Source organism: Microcebus murinus, chromosome 23 (genome assembly GCF_040939455.1).
Source record: "Microcebus murinus isolate Inina chromosome 23, M.murinus_Inina_mat1.0, whole genome shotgun sequence".
Classification (NCBI taxonomy): Eukaryota; Metazoa; Chordata; class Mammalia; order Primates; family Cheirogaleidae; genus Microcebus; species Microcebus murinus.
This window is the reverse complement of record NC_134126.1, coordinates 27823103-27840584: the sequence shown is the minus strand read 5'-3', so window position 1 is coordinate 27840584 and position 17482 is coordinate 27823103. Positions and strand designations below refer to the sequence as shown.

The 17482-nt window shown below is 42.2% G+C and overlaps 1 protein-coding gene across 7 annotated transcripts in view; it reads left to right on the top strand.

Annotated features, from left to right (window-relative positions):
• SRGAP2 (SLIT-ROBO Rho GTPase activating protein 2) overlaps positions 1-17482 on the top strand; it is a 220182-nt gene that overhangs the window by 81901 nt on the left and 120799 nt on the right. For all 7 annotated transcript variants that reach the window (XM_012760312.3, XM_012760302.3, XM_075996905.1 and 4 more), the window contains exon 3: positions 7027-7219. In XM_012760312.3, coding sequence (XP_012615766.1) covers positions 7027-7219 — 193 coding nt within the window. The remainder of the gene's footprint in view (positions 1-7026; positions 7220-17482) is intronic.

Sequence of the window (17482 nt, the reverse complement as noted above, 5' to 3'; positions counted from 1 at the left end):
AGCTGAGATACTGGCTACACCTGTCCTAGGATTTAGAAAGATGCTTTTGATTTCCTTTTTAGAAAGATGCTGAAGGCTCATCATAAGGATGCAACTAGAAGAAAAATTAGCCCTAATAGATTACTGATAGTTTAACAAAATCAGGGCCCTACCACACTGACTATCATGTAGACCCTACATTATGACACTTACCAATCCAGGTGACACAGTCCTCTGAAAACTGTCCCCACTTCAGAAAACACCCAGAGAATTCACCAGTCAACACAGTTCAGGGAGCGTTTTTTAGTTTACCAAAAGTAGCTTGATGGGCTTTTCTTGGGAAACTGACTACTCTTAAGTAAGCAATAATGTCAATGACTGAAGGATGTGTCGTAACAAGTGGATCGAGGATGGTGCTGTTCCTCCCTTCTTGCTGCTCTGTGTGCATACCTCATACACTTATGTTATTATCTCACCTTGTTTCTTATAGGTTTCTTTTCTTGTTTCTTTCCTTCTACCCTGCCAACTTTGAATGAGGACTTTCGTCTTGTATTCCCAGGGAATCTGGAAGGTACTCAAATAAATGTTTGCAATAAAAGTAAGAAAGAACATTGGCTTGGGGAACCCAGTGCCTTGGGCTTCAGTCCTAGATCTGCAACTAAATAGCTGTGCGATCATGGTCAGTCCCCTTTGCTTCTCTCGGCTCCGGCTCTCACATCTGTCCAGCAAAGATTTTTAAGAGTCTTCCCTTTTACTAAGTTTGCAGAAACGCAAACCAGCAGGGTAAAGAGCGAGACTTGGCAGGGCATTCCGGCATTTTGTTTCCTGGGGAACAGTTTTGAGAGGGGCCGATTACTGTTGTGATAAAAAGTCTTGGTAAGAGATATGGAGGGCAGAGCCTGATGAAAGCCTCAATTGTATTCTTACATAACACTTGCTGGAAAGGTACTAGGAATTAATATTCCTGAGATGGCCGAGGTGACATCATGTGTTTGTGAAAGGGCTAAAAGCAGGTGAGGCAGATTTGGTGGAAAAAGACTGGCAGTCTGGCCAGGTTCCCAATGGGGAACACAGGCTGATCTCATGCTCTGCACGCTGGCGACAGCCTGTGGGAGTCGCTGCTCCTGCCCCCTGGGTGCCGGCACATCAAGGAGAATGGAAGGACGTGCCTATGTGACTCTCCTGAAAGATCACGTCTTTTTCCAAGCCTGCCCTTCCACCCCATTTTCTCCTTAGAAATGTAGGATTCAAGATTTAGAGAAAAATTACTCAAGAAGGAAATGAATTTTGAATGGGGGAGAGGCTGGTATCTCTGGATTGAAAGCAGTCGGCTGAACTAAATCCACCTCGCCCCCTGTACTGTGCTGACTGGTGAATTCCCTGGGTGTCCTCTGAAGTGGGGACGGTTTTCAGAGGACTGTGTCACCTGGATTGGCAAGTGTTATAATGTAGGGTCTACATGATTGTCAGTGTGGTAAGGCCCTGATTTTGTTAAACGATCAGTAATCTATTAGGGCTAGTTTTTCTTCCAGTTGCATCCTTATGATGATCTTTCAGCATCTTTCTGAAAAGGAAATCAAAAGCATCTTTCTAAATCCTAGGACAGGTGTAGCTGGTATCTCAGCTGTGGCCAAGCATGAGCAAGGAGGCAGTATTTCCCAGGGGAAAGCTTTCTTGGGTGTGTCTGCTGATCCTGGATTGGAATTCACACATAAAAACATTCCTTGCCAAGTTTTGATGTGACACCCTTCGGAAATGATGGGATGGTGATCTGCTAATGGAGTTTAAAGTCATGGCCAACCCTGCTGTCCAAAGGGGCAGCTTCCAAGATTTGCTTTGGAAATATTCAATATAGAACTGATTTAACCCATACAAATGGAGAAATGGAAACCAAGAATTTATTCCTCCTTTTGGTTCCTGTTTGTTGGGCCATTTTCCACTTAGCTGGCAGATAGTGCTCAACAAAATATGCTATTTGGTGGGGTTAAATCTTTTTAATCTATTTTTTTAGTGAGATATAATTCACATGCCTTAAAATTCATTCTTTTTAAATGTACAATTCAATGTTTTCTTTAGTATATTCACAAGGTTGTACAACCATCACCCATTATCTTAATTTTAAGACAGTGGGGTTAAATTTCATCTTGTATTTTTGAATGAAATATCAGAGGTCAACTCTGTGTTTCAAGAAACTTGTTTAAAAGCCTGCCAAACATGCTTACTGACACCTGTAATCCCAGCACTTTGGGAGGCTAGAGAAGGAGGATCACTTGAGGCCAGGAATTCTAGATCAGCCTGGTCAACATAGAGAGACCAGTCTCTACAAAAAGTAAAAAAATTAGCTGGGCATGGTGGTGCCACCTGTAGTCCCAGCTACTCTGGAGGCTGAGGCTGGAGGATCCCTTGAGCCCAGGAGTTTGAGGTTACAGTGAGCCATGATTGCACCATTTTACTCCAGTCTGGGTGACAGAGCAAGATCCTATCTCTAAAAAATTTAAATAAAAATAAATAAGTAAATGGAAGGCAGCTATGCTCACCACTATACCACCAATGCGGCTCAAGTAAATGAATGAATAATGAATGTTCCTTCTTGTAAGGGAAACTTCAGGTTTTATTCAAGTGCTATTTTTTAAAAACATGATAGAAAAAAGAATCAGAGGACATGGATTCCTTCTTAGGTTTGTTACTTACTTTCTTTTCTTTCTGCTATTGATGATTTTTGAATCTTAGGTCTTTAGATTGGGGCTTATTACTATGGCTTTGTTATAATAACAAATATTCAAAGCAAAAACAGTAAGACTTTCTTTGCTCTCTTGACCTTCCTTTCTTTCCCTTCTTTGTCAAGCTGTGCTTTATTAGGACAGGGCTTAGGCCTATCTTGTTCCCCTTTGTCACTATCACCTAGCATAGGGCCTGCTATACAGGAGAGGCTCAGGAAGATTTGCTAAATAAATGGGCTCTATTGGGTGCCCAGGGGAGGCTGTTTTTGGTATGTATCACTCCAGGTGGTTCATGGTGACCTTAGTGCTTTGGCTTTGTGGATAGCCAGGGAATTCTTTCATACTCCTGAGATATAACTGCCTCTATAATGTGAGAGCTTGACCTCTTCCCATGTAGTATAAGGAAGGAATCTACAAGGACCCCGTGGTGTGAGTCTTTGAGTGTGCACACATGTGCACGTGCATGCTCACCTAAGCTCACAAAGGAACTGTCAGGAAATTCTCCATGTTTTTATAAATTGTCCCTTTCTTCTTGCCCTTTGGTTTCTTGGTAGGCCAGAGTGCAGAGGGGCCTCCAGCTTGGGCACATGGCCCAGGCATGCTGGCATTCAGTGGCCTATTGTTTCCTGCCCCTTATGTGCATGGACAGAGGACTGGGGCTGGCATAGATGCCTTCTTGGGGACCATTGTTTGTCTCTGTCCCAGTAGCAGCAGCAGCAAAGCCTGAAGCAGCACATTCTGCCCCTGGACAGAGCAGCTGTTCTGTCTTGGAGCTGTGGGCCTAGGGGTGGGGGTGCTTAGAGTGTCCCTTAAATGTCTGTGTGGATGCTCTGAAGATGGTAGCAAGGGAGGCTTCTTTGAGACGGGTAGTGGGGGAGGGGAGATGCTCAGTGGTGTCATGTCACAAAGAAGCCACAGTGGCAGGTGGTATCTATTAGCAGAGCCTTTTCTTTTTCTGGATCAGCGGTGGAGATATCACTTTCTTACTTTCTCTGTCTTCTAGGCTTACTGGCAGACCTCAGGTTGTGCTCACAGAAAAGCACTTCCTCCACCGCTGCCCTATAGAGTAGATCTAGGAAGTAGGGAAGGGATCTAGTCTGGTTGTGGACAGGCTGAAACATGGGCTAGCTCATGATCTGGTGGGCTAGTCCAACTTGTCTTTGGGGGCTTGAACCTCCTCTGCTGGAAGATGGAGAAGGCTGTGTTCTAGGGGGGAGTCTTAGTCACTGTGATTTTCCCGGAAATACCATCAGAGACTCCAACTTAGTGTTCTATTTTTTGTTTTCGTTTCCCTGCCCTACCATCAATCTCTTTGACAAATTGGACAAACCTTACTTTAGCTCCAACCCCACTTGCACCTAATTGCCGACCCTTTGGTGAATTACTTAGTGAGTCTGACTTCAGTTTTCTCATCTGTGCAATCAGGATAATTGGGGCTACCTTATAGACTAGTTATGAGAATTAAATGAGATGATATGATATGTATAAAGGTCCAGAAAACATGTTCAGTAAACACATGCTCCTTTCCCTTAAAGGGTCCCAGAGTGGGTGGCTGAGAGTGGGATGCAGTTTATTGTATTGCCTCTGAGAAAGTCAGGGTGGAAATCCATCCTGGCTGGATATGCCTGGGGCCTTAGATTAAATCATAGAGGCTTCCTATGAAGTGCTTATTTTTTGGACAGGACAACTCTAGAGTGGCCTAGAACTTCCTAGTTATCATGGGACTTTGCCTAGACCTCTCTTTTTTTGGTGGCGGTTGGGTCATGCAATCTAAGTATTCCTTTCTGCTCCCCTGGTGATGTTACTGAGGCAAATTTGTAAGTGAATTATAGGCAACACAGAGGGGCCTGACAGCCCTACTGCCCATCCATATCCCCTGTACATCTGTTACTGATTGGGTACCCAGAAAGCTTTTCATCTTAGGAGGCCTTGATTCTTATTTAATGGTCAAGTTGTAAGTAGTATCAATGAGCATTTTGAGTGTCCTCTCTACCCACAGTCTGCCCACGCAATGGCTACTACTGCCAGCTTTTCAGTAGTATGTAGAAGGGGACAGATGCCTCCAGGAATAGTCTCAAAAAGGGCTGTTGCCTTTAAGAGATCCAGAAATCCCTGGCAAGGCCCAAATGCTTAACGTGACCTCTGCAGATTTTTACCCCAACACCCTTGTAATCAGACTCCATAAAACTCAGAACAAGAGAGCTTTGATGAGTGATGAGGTAGGCGGCTTTTCTGTACAGCCTTCTGTCTGCTTCAAACAATCCTTCCGTGCTCAGTTTCAGTTCAGGTGAGGTTACTGCAGGGCTGGTTGGCACTGGTGGTTGGCAAGGGGGAGGCGTGAAGGTGAAGAGGGTGAGAACTGCACTTACAGATCACCTAAGATCACCCACAAAGAACCAGATACTTGTACTACATACCGATATCTGTAAACACAGAAACAAAAATTATAGATGGGGATAGATTACGGACCACCAGTGATTCCAAGGCAAAGCTAAATGCACCATTTACCCATCTTCATTGCTTCTTGAGAGGAATGGTTGTGAACCTTTCAGCATCATAGATCCAGTCCTGGATTTGCCTATGATTTAGCTACAGATGAAAACTCTAGACACCACCAGCCTCTGTAACCATGCATTACATGGCATAGATAGAAGGCATTGTTAACAACTGTACTATTTGGGAATGAATTTGGAGCATGCATAAGGAGAGGCATAATATAGGTACTCTTTTTCCCTGGGATTGGAGTTACTGTCACATCCTAATACACTTGAGCTGAGCAGGCTCGCAGGGGAAGGGGGTGAAAGAAATGGCTCCATTCTGACTCAGCTGGGACTTGGGACATAACTTCAGCAGAATACACCCTGCAGGCCTTCTCTGAGCTGAAAAGTCTAGCTTTGGCAGATTGCTTCCTGTGAGTGCCAGGTCTCTTGTCAGTAACAAATGCAGTATTGCATTTGAGGCAGATCTGGTTGTATCTGGAGCTACCATTGCTGCAGTTCCAGGGAGACAGTGTTTGCTAGCCCTGTACATGGCCTCTGGCCAGCCAGAAATCTGCAAGTTAAAACTTAACCAGAAATGTTTCTAGCTGTGACACCGTAGAAGCTTTTTGGCATTCGTGAGAATGAAGCAACAGAGATATGAGTGATATTTGTTAGTGAAAAAAATCTCTTTCCAAGTCAACTTCTTGAAAATTGATTTACATTCTGTGATAGTGCGAACTGTGAAATCTAATTGACAGCGAATTGTTTGCTTGCCTAAAAATCCTGGTTCTTGTCTTGTTCGATTGCTCCCATTTGACCTTGGACAGATCCCATTCTACCTCCATTAAAATATCCTGACCCTCACTCTACATCATGAAGATGCTAGAAAACATTTTGAAATGATGGGAGAAAATATAAAATGTAGGAGTCAGTCATTCTGGGTTTGAATCCCAGCTCCACCACTTAAAAGCGTGACTTCTTCAAGACTCAGTTTTCTGATCTTGAAAATGGGGATAAAATACTGTGTTTCCCCGAAAATAAGACCTACCCATAAAATAAGCCCTAGCAGGATTTGTAAGCACAATATAAGCCCTATTCCAAGAATAAGACCTAGTGATGGGCTTGGCTACACAGCGTATCTGCACAACCCATGCATTTCGTCGAGGAGCGGTAAACAAGATGAGCAGCCCTTCTCATCTGCCCCATGAGAGTTCTATTGCTTGACATGAGAGATTGGGGCCAATGGTTCTAAAGGAAATAGAGTTGTAAGAAATTCAGGATGGAATTCGGGATTTGGAGAGTGATGATGATGTTCCAGAAGAAGACGACTTAACTATATTTGAATAAATGTAGATTGTTGTACCATACTTAAAAAAAATAACACATCCCCTGAAAATAAGCCCTAGGGTGTCTTCTTGAGGGAAAATAAATATAAGACCCTGTCTTATTTTCGGGGAAACACGGTAGAACCTATCTCATACAGTGGTTGGGAGATAATTCCTTCGGGCCCTCTGCCAGAAGAGAACCCAAATTCTGGTACTATGCCAGAAACACAGTAAATTGCTCAATAAATGGTAACTCTGAATATTATTATGTCTAATAAGCAGCATCTCCTAAATGATTCAGCAGATTCTTGATTCACAATATTCTTCAATGCCAAAAAGAGTTGGTGGAGTTTTGGAGGTGCCTCACATCAAATGGTCAGTTTAGACTTAAGGCTTTTTTATTAAGGGCTTTCAATTCCCCAGACCACAGGGAGCAAGTAAATTGAAGGCGGGTGAATGTTGACATGTATGGTGTTTATTTAGGGCTGTCTGTCTGACTGTTTTCCTTTGTTTTTGTTTCAGAGATCCGTGCTCAGCTCACAGAGCAGATGAAATGCTTGGACCAGCAGTGTGAGCTCCGTGTGCAGCTATTGCAGGACCTCCAGGACTTCTTCCGGAAGAAGGCTGAGATTGAGATGGACTACTCCCGCAACCTGGAGAAGTTGGCCGAGCGCTTCCTGGCCAAGACACGTAGCACCAAGGACCAGCAATTCAAGTAGGGACTCTGTGGCTGTTACTTTTAGAGATATTGGGAGTGGGGTTTGGGGTAGAGGGAGGCAGAGTGTGCCACTTAGATCCAGTTGGATTCATGAGCTACTGATGTCAAATTGGTTAAAAGCCCTCAAGAACTTCCCTTTTTTCAGATCAGTCTCATGTGCATTTCAATATCCTAGAGATATTGATGAACCACACTAATAATTACAGCAAACACTTTTATAGCTGTTTTTACTGCCAAATATGGTTCTAAGAGCTTTTCATATATGTTAGCTCACTTAAATGCCACAACAACTCCATACGTTAGTTATTGTTATTAACCTCAATTTACAGATGAGGAAACTGAGGCATAAAGAGGTTAGGGAACTTAACCCAAGGTCACACACACACACACACACACACACACACACACACACACACACAACTCGTCCCTAGTAAATAGAGCTGGGATTCAAACCCAAGCAGTTTGGCTCTAGGGTCTGTACTTTTAACCATTTCACCAAACTGTCTTTAGCCAGAAGAAATGAATGATATCATAGCCATACATCTAAATCTCTGCCTTGGCAGTTGCTAAGTTTATTCCTTCTACATTTACAATATTTTTGCAACTGGCCCTTTCATTGTGTTCCCTTGCTATTGCCTTAGTTTAGATCATCATCTTTTGCCTAAATGATTACAATACTTAGTCTATTATCTATAGCAGAGATTTTCAACCCTGGCTACACATTAGAATTCCATGGAGAACTTTTTAAAAATACAGAAATCTGGGCCCCACTCCAGACCAATTAAATGATAATTTCTGGGAGTGAAGCCTGGGTAATAGGATGGTGTAAAAGCTTCCCAGGTGATTCTAATGAACAGGCAGCCCTGAGGACCACAGTCTGAAGTTTCTCCGTGCTCCATTCTGCCTGTTTCACTATGATCAGATTTAGTCTTCCTGGAACACACTGGGGATCAGGTAGTTTCTTTCTGCGAAACTTTCAATGGCTACCCATTGTCCATGTTCTTGATACTCAAATTGTGGTCTCCAAGTGTCAACATCATCTGGAATGTTGGAAACGCAGACTCTCAGGCCCCATCCCAGACCTGCTATAACAAGATCCTCAGGTGATTTGTGTTCACACTGAAGTTTGAGAAGTGCTGCTCTATTCACAAAGATGCATTCTTCTTGGCTTGGTCTTCAAGCCCCACTGCATTTGGCCTTGACCAGTTTTCTAACCATATTTTCCATTTCTGTTCCACTATACCTTAGCCAGACAGAACGTTCACTCTAGTGGGCTGTTGGCATCTTGTTATTTGAGCTTATGTGCCCATTCTTTATATCTCTGCATGTCTAAGACATACCCATGTCTTATGACCCATCTCAGATTCCAAGAACTTTCCTGATTCTCTCAGAAGAACAAATGTTCTCCATCTTCTGAATTCTTACAGCCTTTTATTTTTCTCTTAGGGCATTCAGCGCTGTCTATTATCTTCCCTTAGTGGACTGTACAAGTTTATTTGATTCATCTTCCCACAGTGCTGAGCATAATTTGTGGTATATATTAATATTAGATGCTCACTGAATATTGTGGGATGAGTAAATGAATGGATGAATTTAAGAGTTAATATTATATTTTCCCTATTTTCTATTTTTGCTTATGATCTGATAATACAGGACAAAAATTATCCTGTAGGAGCCAGCTCTGAGCAAAAAATATGGAGGGTAAGATTGAGGAGACCATTACATTCTCAAAATAAGCCAGAATGAGAATTTCTTCCAGATGCTTTCTCCTCCGAGTCTCTTATCTTCCCCAAGTCCTATTCTCTTTATGATAAGAGAATCAACTGATAATAAAATGTTATTTTAGTATGTGATAAATGAAGACTTAGGGGAGAAATCATTTGCTTTAGAAAATGATTCAAAATTAGGCTTATTCTGTTGGTAAGCTCCTCCTAAGTTTAAAATAGCATGTGATTTTTAGTACTATATCATATTCTCAGCTTAAGGATGTATTTATTACAAACCAAGGTTCATATGTGTTAATCTCTAAATCATCTGTATTGCTGTGATTAAGATCACATACAAGGCACAGGGTTTTTCCCCCAAGGCTGGAAGAATAAATTTCCTTTCTGATAAAGCTAGTACGTAGCATCATTTTTTCTTAAGTAGCCAGTGAGTATGTATTGAGAACTAGCTCTGTGCTCAGTATTGTACAGGGTATTTGAAGATACAAGAAAAGTTCATTGTGTGTTTCCAGAGGGGGTCATATCTGGTTGGGGAGAAAAGATTTTGAATATAAGAAGCAATTAGAGGAAAAAGCAATAATGATCTCATTAAGAGATTGTTGGTATTATTTAGAACATAGATCTGATAAGAGGTCAAAGAAAACTTGTCAGTGATGGATAAAGGATCTGGAATAGTCAAGAAAGTTTTCATGAAACAAGTAGAATTTAGGTTAGATCTTATTTTATTTTTTATTTTTTATTTATTTTTTTATTTTTTTGAGACAGAATCTCACTCTGTCACCCAGGCTAGAGTGCCGTGGCATCAGCCCAGTTCACAGCAACCTCAAACTCCTGGGCTCAAATGATCCTCTTGCCTCAGCCTCCCAAGCACCTGGGACTACAGGTGTGCACCACCATGCCTAGCAAATTTTTTCTATTTTTTAGTGGAGATGGCGCCTCATTCTTGCTTAGTCTGGTCTTGAACTCCTGATCTCAAGTGATCCTCCTGCCTCAGCCTCCCAGAGTGCCAGGATTACAGGCGTGAACCACCATGCCCAGCCTAGGTTAGATTTTTAAAGGTAGATTTCTGTAGGAGAGCAGCACAGCATGTGCAGGTGAGAGGAGGCAGGAATGTTTGGGGATGAGGGGATGTAGAGGATAATATGGGATCCAGCTTCCTTAAACGGAAGGTTCTTAACTATTGCATTCGTCCAACTATTTTCATTGCACCTTCCTTGAACTCCTTCATGTGCCTTGAGATATAACAGGGAACAAGCACTGCCTCTTCCACATTTCACTTACAATAGAACAGGGAAACGGGAATTAAACAAATCACATGATTAGATACATAATTTAAAGTTGGGGTAAGTTTTGTGAAAGGAAAGTACAAGGTGGTACAGGAACCTAGAGAAATGGAACTTCTCCACTCCTTTGGCCATCACTTTGTGTCTGGTTTACTCCAATAGCTCCTGTCTAATCTTATCCTGAGTAACAATCTACTTATTCAACAAACTTTTAAATATCGGTGCTGTGCTCTGTACTGATTCCTATGGGGACTAATATAAGTTTCAGAATTCCTAGTTAACAGGGAAAAGAGACATGTAAACAATATAATATGAAAAGCACTATACTAGAGATATGAGAACACAGATATTTTTAAAAGCAGTGGAAAACAAGGTTACATAAGGAGAGTTGACTCCAAATGATAGCTCTTTGCAGCAAGCAGAGAGTTAAGATCTGATGTGATAGCATGGTAGTGAGCCCTCTGGGTTCTTGTGTGGGGAGAGAGACATGAGGGAAAATATGGTAGAAGAGTGAATTTTTATGTCAGAGAAGGCTAGGATGGAGGGTTTGGGGATAATCCATGTATAATGTGATAGCAAAAAAAGAATGGAGAGGAAGGAGTGGATTCAAGAGGTGTTCAAGAGACTAGACAGGACTGATTGGGTAAAATCTATAATGGTCAAAGGTGACCCAGTGTCTCTAACTTGGCAACCTAGAAGAATTGTGGCATCCATAATAGAAATGGGAATGTTGAGGGGAAACCTGTTGTGAATGGTGATCTTACTTTGGATATGTTGGGTTTGGGGCAGTGTGAGGCCTTGAGGTATCCAGGTAGAGATAGATGTACTGCTGAGGTAAGAGGTTATGACTGAGGCTAGTAGCAGAATCTTCAGTATAGGTGATTGTGGAAGATTAGAAAGTGTATGAACTCAGGGATGAGAAAGAGAACGAAAGTGATAAATCCAGGACCTGAGGCTTGGGGGACACCCAATGTTAGGGAGTAGTAAAATTTACTACTATGAGAAGTAAAAGTTACCTGGGTGACAGGGGAGGTTTTTTGTTTTTGTTTATTTTTTGGTAGGGTAGAAGGTGAAGTAGAATAGTGTTGTCTGATGGAACTACAAATGTTTCAAGTAGAAGATCTGTAAAAGTTAATCTCTGTGATTTCTTACTGATATGCTTTCATATATAAGGCATTGGTGTTTTTATAGGTAAGAAATGGTCACGTAGTGGCAATTTCATATGGTACAGCCTAATGGAAGAGGAGATGAGACATATGTACAAATGCATTTAGTAAGGCAAGATGATGAGAAGCTCAATAAGAGAGGTCCAGGCAACATCCTGCTTTCATACATAATTCCTAAAAATGTATATAAAAGTCAAGTGATTGAATGTCTAACAGCAGTTTTCCATGGAGTAGGCAGGTTCTATTGTTATAAGTGTATATGTGAAATTCTGAATTATACCTTACTCGATATATTTTCAGCATTTATTTGTACCGTCTCTTTAATTTTTTTCCTTTTTCCACAATCAAACTCACAACCTTCCTGCTTAAGTCCAGTGAGCTTGTAAAGAGTCCATATGGCTGATGGTTTCTACCTTTGTCTTATTAATACAGTGCTGAGACTGCGACTTCTCAGGGTAGCACTAGTAAACAGCACTTTCATTTTTCCATTTGCCACTCATTTCTATATTGCAAAAGATAACCAGGTATTCAGGTGTTTGCGTAGTACCAGCTGAAACTGAACAGGCACTTGGCGGGCAGCATTACTAGGCCATACTTGAAACATTTCTTAGCAACCAAAAAGTTGACATTTTGGCACAGGAAAGGCATTTGAGGCATGTCTGATTTGGTTAAGATATATTATAGGTTTGGCTGTTGTAACAGGTGCCAAGTAATAATGGCTTACCCAAGATAGAGGTTGATTTCTCTCTCATGTAACAGTCTGGGTGTTAGCCACCCTTGGCTGTGTTAGGCTCCTTAGTCCATCCCTGGAGTGTTGTCTTTTTCTGTATGACACAACATGGCGCACTGCCACCATGTTTCCATTCCAGCCAGCAGGAAAGGCAACAGGGCAAGAGGTAGGCACATCCTTAATTTTTTCTATTTCAGCATATTATGGGGATACAAATGTTTAGGTTACATATATTGCCTTTGCCCCACCCGAGTCAGTGCTATAAGCATGTCCGTCCCACAGACAGTGTGCACCACACCCATTATATCCGTCCCCTCCTTATTTTTTAAAGGTGCAGTCTAGAAGGGGCACACACATCTCTTCAGCTCACAGCCAACTAGCCAGAACTTAGTCACATGGTTATGCTGAGCTGCAAGGGAGCCTGGGAAAGGTAGTTATTATTTTGGGTGACAACAGAGTTTCTGTTAATGTGGAAGAAGGGGAAACATATTAAGGGACAGTCAGAAGCATCTGCCATGTTGTCCCTGTGTGGTGTATGGAAGGGCAGGTGTATGAAAGACTATGGCTGCCCATCCATACAGAGTGCCACAGGTGCACCAAGAAGAGAGATTTATTTTTGTTGGGGGATTGGGGAGGGCTCTGTGGAGGTAAAGTTCAATGGATGGAAAATGGAAAAATAAAAGTGCCAATCTAGTGTTGGTTCTATAAGCATAATATAATTGAGACAATGTAGAAGTTATAGAAAGAAGATGAAAAGGTAGGGGAGGAAGCATGTTTTGCAGAGAGAAAGCATTTTTTGCAGTGTTAGTAAAGGTTAAGAGAGCTGAGAAAAATAAGACTGGTGGATTAACTTGTCTGTTTTGCTGAAGAATAAGAATTATAAATGTGATCGTGAAATAAACCTGGAAAAGGCGGTAGGGACCAGACGATTACAGAGATTTATGAATGCCAGGCAACAGGGTTTGGGCTTTATTCTGTAAGCATAGGGGAATCATTGATAGTTTTGAGCAAGAAACATAATTATGGCCATGCTTTGTTTGGAGAGGTAACTATGGCAACGATGCATATGATCAGTTGGAGTGGAGAGGCTGGAAGGAGGAGGACCTGTTAAGAAAGTATGGCAGTCCAGTGGTGAGGTTAATGTGGGCCAAAACTGAAGTCATGCCCTTGGAAATAGACAAAATGGGGTCAAATGTGAGGGCAAGCATCAATTGAAGTCTGAGAAACTGGGACAGACCCAGGCTCTTGGTTTCCTGGGTCTCTGCAGTGACGATCGTACTGTATTTTCATTCAGCTGGTGAACTGTAGCCTCGATTTTGCTGACTCTAGGACTGGTCCCAGAATAGTTCATTCTCTGCCCAGAGCATCTCAGCGGGCACTCATCACCTCCCCCGGAGCTGTAGCAGCTGTTGGCCCAGCAATGCCATGAATTTGTCTCCCTGTGCTGCCAGGAGAGCAGCTGCCAGCGGCAACTCTGGACAGACGCGTCTCAGGGACGTGGAAACTATTCAACTTGGGATGGGGCAGGTTGGCTGGGGCTTACGTTGGTCCACATGGATTCATCCCACCCTTCTCCAGGCCACTTTCTCTGGCTAGATTTCAGCCTCTCATACTGGGTGAGGTTGGGGATTTTGTTACAGTTCTAAGTGACTGCATTTAGGAACAAATGTTGCTGCAGTGCTTTCTTCGTCTCTTGGACGACTTCTTCCCCTGGAAGCTGCTTCCCTTGTCACCCTTTGGCTTTGCTGCCTATTCTGCCTTGCTCCTGCTCACCTTTTGTCCTCTCCCACACTGTGCTCAGAGCAGACATCCTCATTAGAGCCCACATAGCTCAGACTCTGTTGCAAAGTCTGACCCTGTGGTCCCGTCTCTCTCCTTTCCCCCTCCCCTAGAGAAAGAGCGAGAGATGCTGCAGATAGAACTAGGGCGATTGTTTGATTCTACCTTATTCTGCTTTGTTTAAGATAGGTAACATGGCTTCCCTCATCCCTGTGAATTGTGGGAGGACCCTGTTAATGTCTGAAATTCTGTTGGCCTGGTTTGATTAAGAGCAGTTATACAGTATTATGTGAGGGTGGGAAGCCTTCCCAGGGAAGATGTTCTTGCATTTTCTTTGGCTCCTTGAAGAGCATAAATGTATTCCTATTTGTTGCTGAGCCTTTGATTGTCTCTTTTAAGTGGAATCTGTGTTAATATTGCCCAGCAGGACTCTAATTGATAATGCATCGGCTGTTTTTGTTGTGTTTTTTTTTTTCCCTTACACAGACTTGCTGTAAATTACCTTTCAGTTGTAGCTCACTTGGTTTTGATCTCCTATTTTTAATAGCTCATTTCTTTCTTTTATTTTGAGGTAGCTTTTTTTCTGTTGAGTTTTTAGAGGAATACTTCTACATTGCTATCCTGCTGTGATCCTTACAGAGACCTAATGCTATTTTATAACCCACTGTCAACGTCTTTTCTTTCTTTCAGCTTTTCCTTCTCCTCAGCAAATATTTGTTGAACATTTTAAAGGTATTATTCTACACTCTTTCTTAGAGGAGAGAAATCCAAAGAAGCAAAAGTAGTAATTCTTTCCCACATGAATGTATAATCTAATCAGAGAGAAATTAAATCTGAATGCAAGAACACAAATGCTCAATGTAAGACTATTTGTCGCAAGTACCAAGTGCATGCCACATGAGAGATGATGCCCAGTTGGTGTGGTCAGGAAACTTCAGTGAGGAAATGGTATTTGAACCAGGCTTTGAAGAAAATGGATCTTGATAGATGGAGAGAGAGAGGGAGGGGAGAATGTTCTAGGCAAGAGGGGCACAGGTGGAGGAAAGTACAAACTACTTTTGAGGTGCAGTGAGTAGACTGGTTTGGCTGGGGAAGCAAGTATATATAAAGGAACTAGGTAGGATCATGTTATGGAGGGTCTTGACACTTGACTAAGAGATTTGACTCTATGCAGGAGACACTGGAAACCACTGAAGATTTAAATAGCTTAGTGTCCAAGCTAAGGTATACACTCTGCTTAAGGAAGATTAACCTGGTGGTAGTTTACTAAGTGACAAGAAACTTGAGATGGGGAAACCAGTTGCTACAGTAGATAATAAGGATCTAAATTAGAGTGGGATGGTAGGAATGAAAAGAATAGGCATTTATCCTTCCATCCATTTAGCAAATATGTATCGTGCTCTTACCACGTGCCAGACACATGCCAGGCAAGGCAGATACCACCCCCTGTACTCCTGGAGCTTACAGCACCTGGCAGGAAGAATCTACAGACTGATGGGATTCAGGTTTCAAGTGAACTTGGAAGCCACAAAAGAAAGAGGTCTGTGAAGTTTCTTTTGGACTTGGGTGATGGGTAAATTAACCGTGCCTTTAACAGAAATACAGAAGTTAAGAGAAGAAATTATTTTTGAAGGGCTAGAATACGAGAAATTTGGTTTTGAGATGTTAAGCTTAAGGTATTGGGAGGATACCAAAGCTGAAATTTCCAATGCTCCACAGAAAATAAATGGTTGTATGCAAGGCTAAAGAGAGGTCTTGGCTATTGGTGGAGATGTGGCCATGTTCATAGAGAGGGGATGGTTGAGGCTGTGGAAATATTTGTGATTTCTAGCAATAAGGTTTTAAAAGGAAAATGGGAAACTTCCTTGTACTCAGATTACAAAAGGTTGAAAAGGATTTAAAAGCTATATTTATTTGTGCATCAATCAGTACACATTTTTGGGACCTAATTATCTACCAGGCATTGAGCTAGGTACTAGGTATAGAGAGGAACGTGACAATATCCTATTTTCACTAACATTAAATTTGCAGTATATCAGGGAGGTACACATGGAAAGTAAATCTGTGTATTTGGCTGGTTATGAGTTATGTTACTACTGGAAGGGAAGTGAGGGAGCAGGACATAGGTATCTCAAGGATTTGATAGACATTCAACTTGCAATACTCCTTTCAGTGGGAGGTTAGGTACACAATTAATTAAAGAGAAATTCTTGTCGAGTCTATGATCTTGGCCTTAGGCCCAGCATTTGAATGTGCACAGTCTCTGTAGTTACATCAACCTGCACCAAACCGTGGATTCCTCCTCTGAAGTTGAGTTCAGAGTTGTTCACCAGTCTCACAGGTTGAAAAGTACAGAGTCAGTTGACCATGGAGAATGTTATAGCCATGGTTGCAAATCAGCAAAGGGTGGAGGACCAGAAAGTTCCTCTTTGAGTATGGGGTGACCTTGAGGAGGGAAATAGGCGGAAACATCACGCTGCAGGAAGGGAGAACCCCTGACTTCCTGGGACCAGTGCGTCACTCATTCATTTTGGACATATTTGGGAGCTGTTTGTTCCCCTAGGAAAGATTTTGCCCAGATGTAGCATCTGGTGTTGAGCAAGGGTTGGCTTTCCTTCCCCATGGCTTAAGCTGCCTTTATTTAGAAATTAACAAAAGGTTCTTTGGTGTGTTTTTCATGGGCCCAGTCCATATAGAAGCTTTGGTGGCAGTTGAGTCCTTTTTGGAGGAAGAGTTGAGAGGAATTCTCACACGTGGGTAAAGCAGGACGGAAGAGACACAAGAAGGTTGCTTCGGGATCAGCAAGATAGGGTGGTGGGCAGTCTTTGGAATGGAGAAAGAATTCAATTGAAAGCTCTTTGGTTTATTTATTTATGAGACAGAGTCTCACTTTGTTGCCCAGGCTAGAGTGAGTGCCGTGGCATCAGCCTAGCTCACAGCAACCTCAATCTCCTGGACTCAAGCAATCTTCCTGCCTCAGCATCCAAGTAGCTGGGACTACAGGCATGTGCCACCATGCCTGGCTAATTTTTTTCTATATATATTAGTTGGCCAATTAATTTCTTTCTATTTATAGTAGAGACGGGGTCTTGCTCTTACTCAGGCTGGTTTCGAACTCCTGACCTCGAGTGATCTGCCCACCTCGGCCTCTCAGAGTGCTAGGATTACAGGCATGAGCCACCGCACCCGGCCTGAAAGCTCTTTGGAAATCTTTGTGACTTAGAAAAAGTTCAGAGCTTTGAGCCAGACAAATTTGGATCTGAATCCTATCTCTTTTGCTCATAGCTAGCTGTATGACCTTCAGCAAGTCACTTAACCCCTTTTAGTCTCAGTTTTCTTATCTATGAAAGGTGGAGAGTAATATTTACCTTGAAGGCTTGTTCTAGGATTATATAGAATATATGTAAAGCAATAGGCTAGTATCTATAACCTAATAGACACCCAAGAAATGGTAGCTGATATAATTATCATCACCGCAGGAGGAGTCAAGCATGATAGTTCTCAAACCAGATTTCTTGAACCAGATTTCCTGGTGTTAGAATCCTGGATTTTCCCACTTACTAGCTGTGTCATTTTAG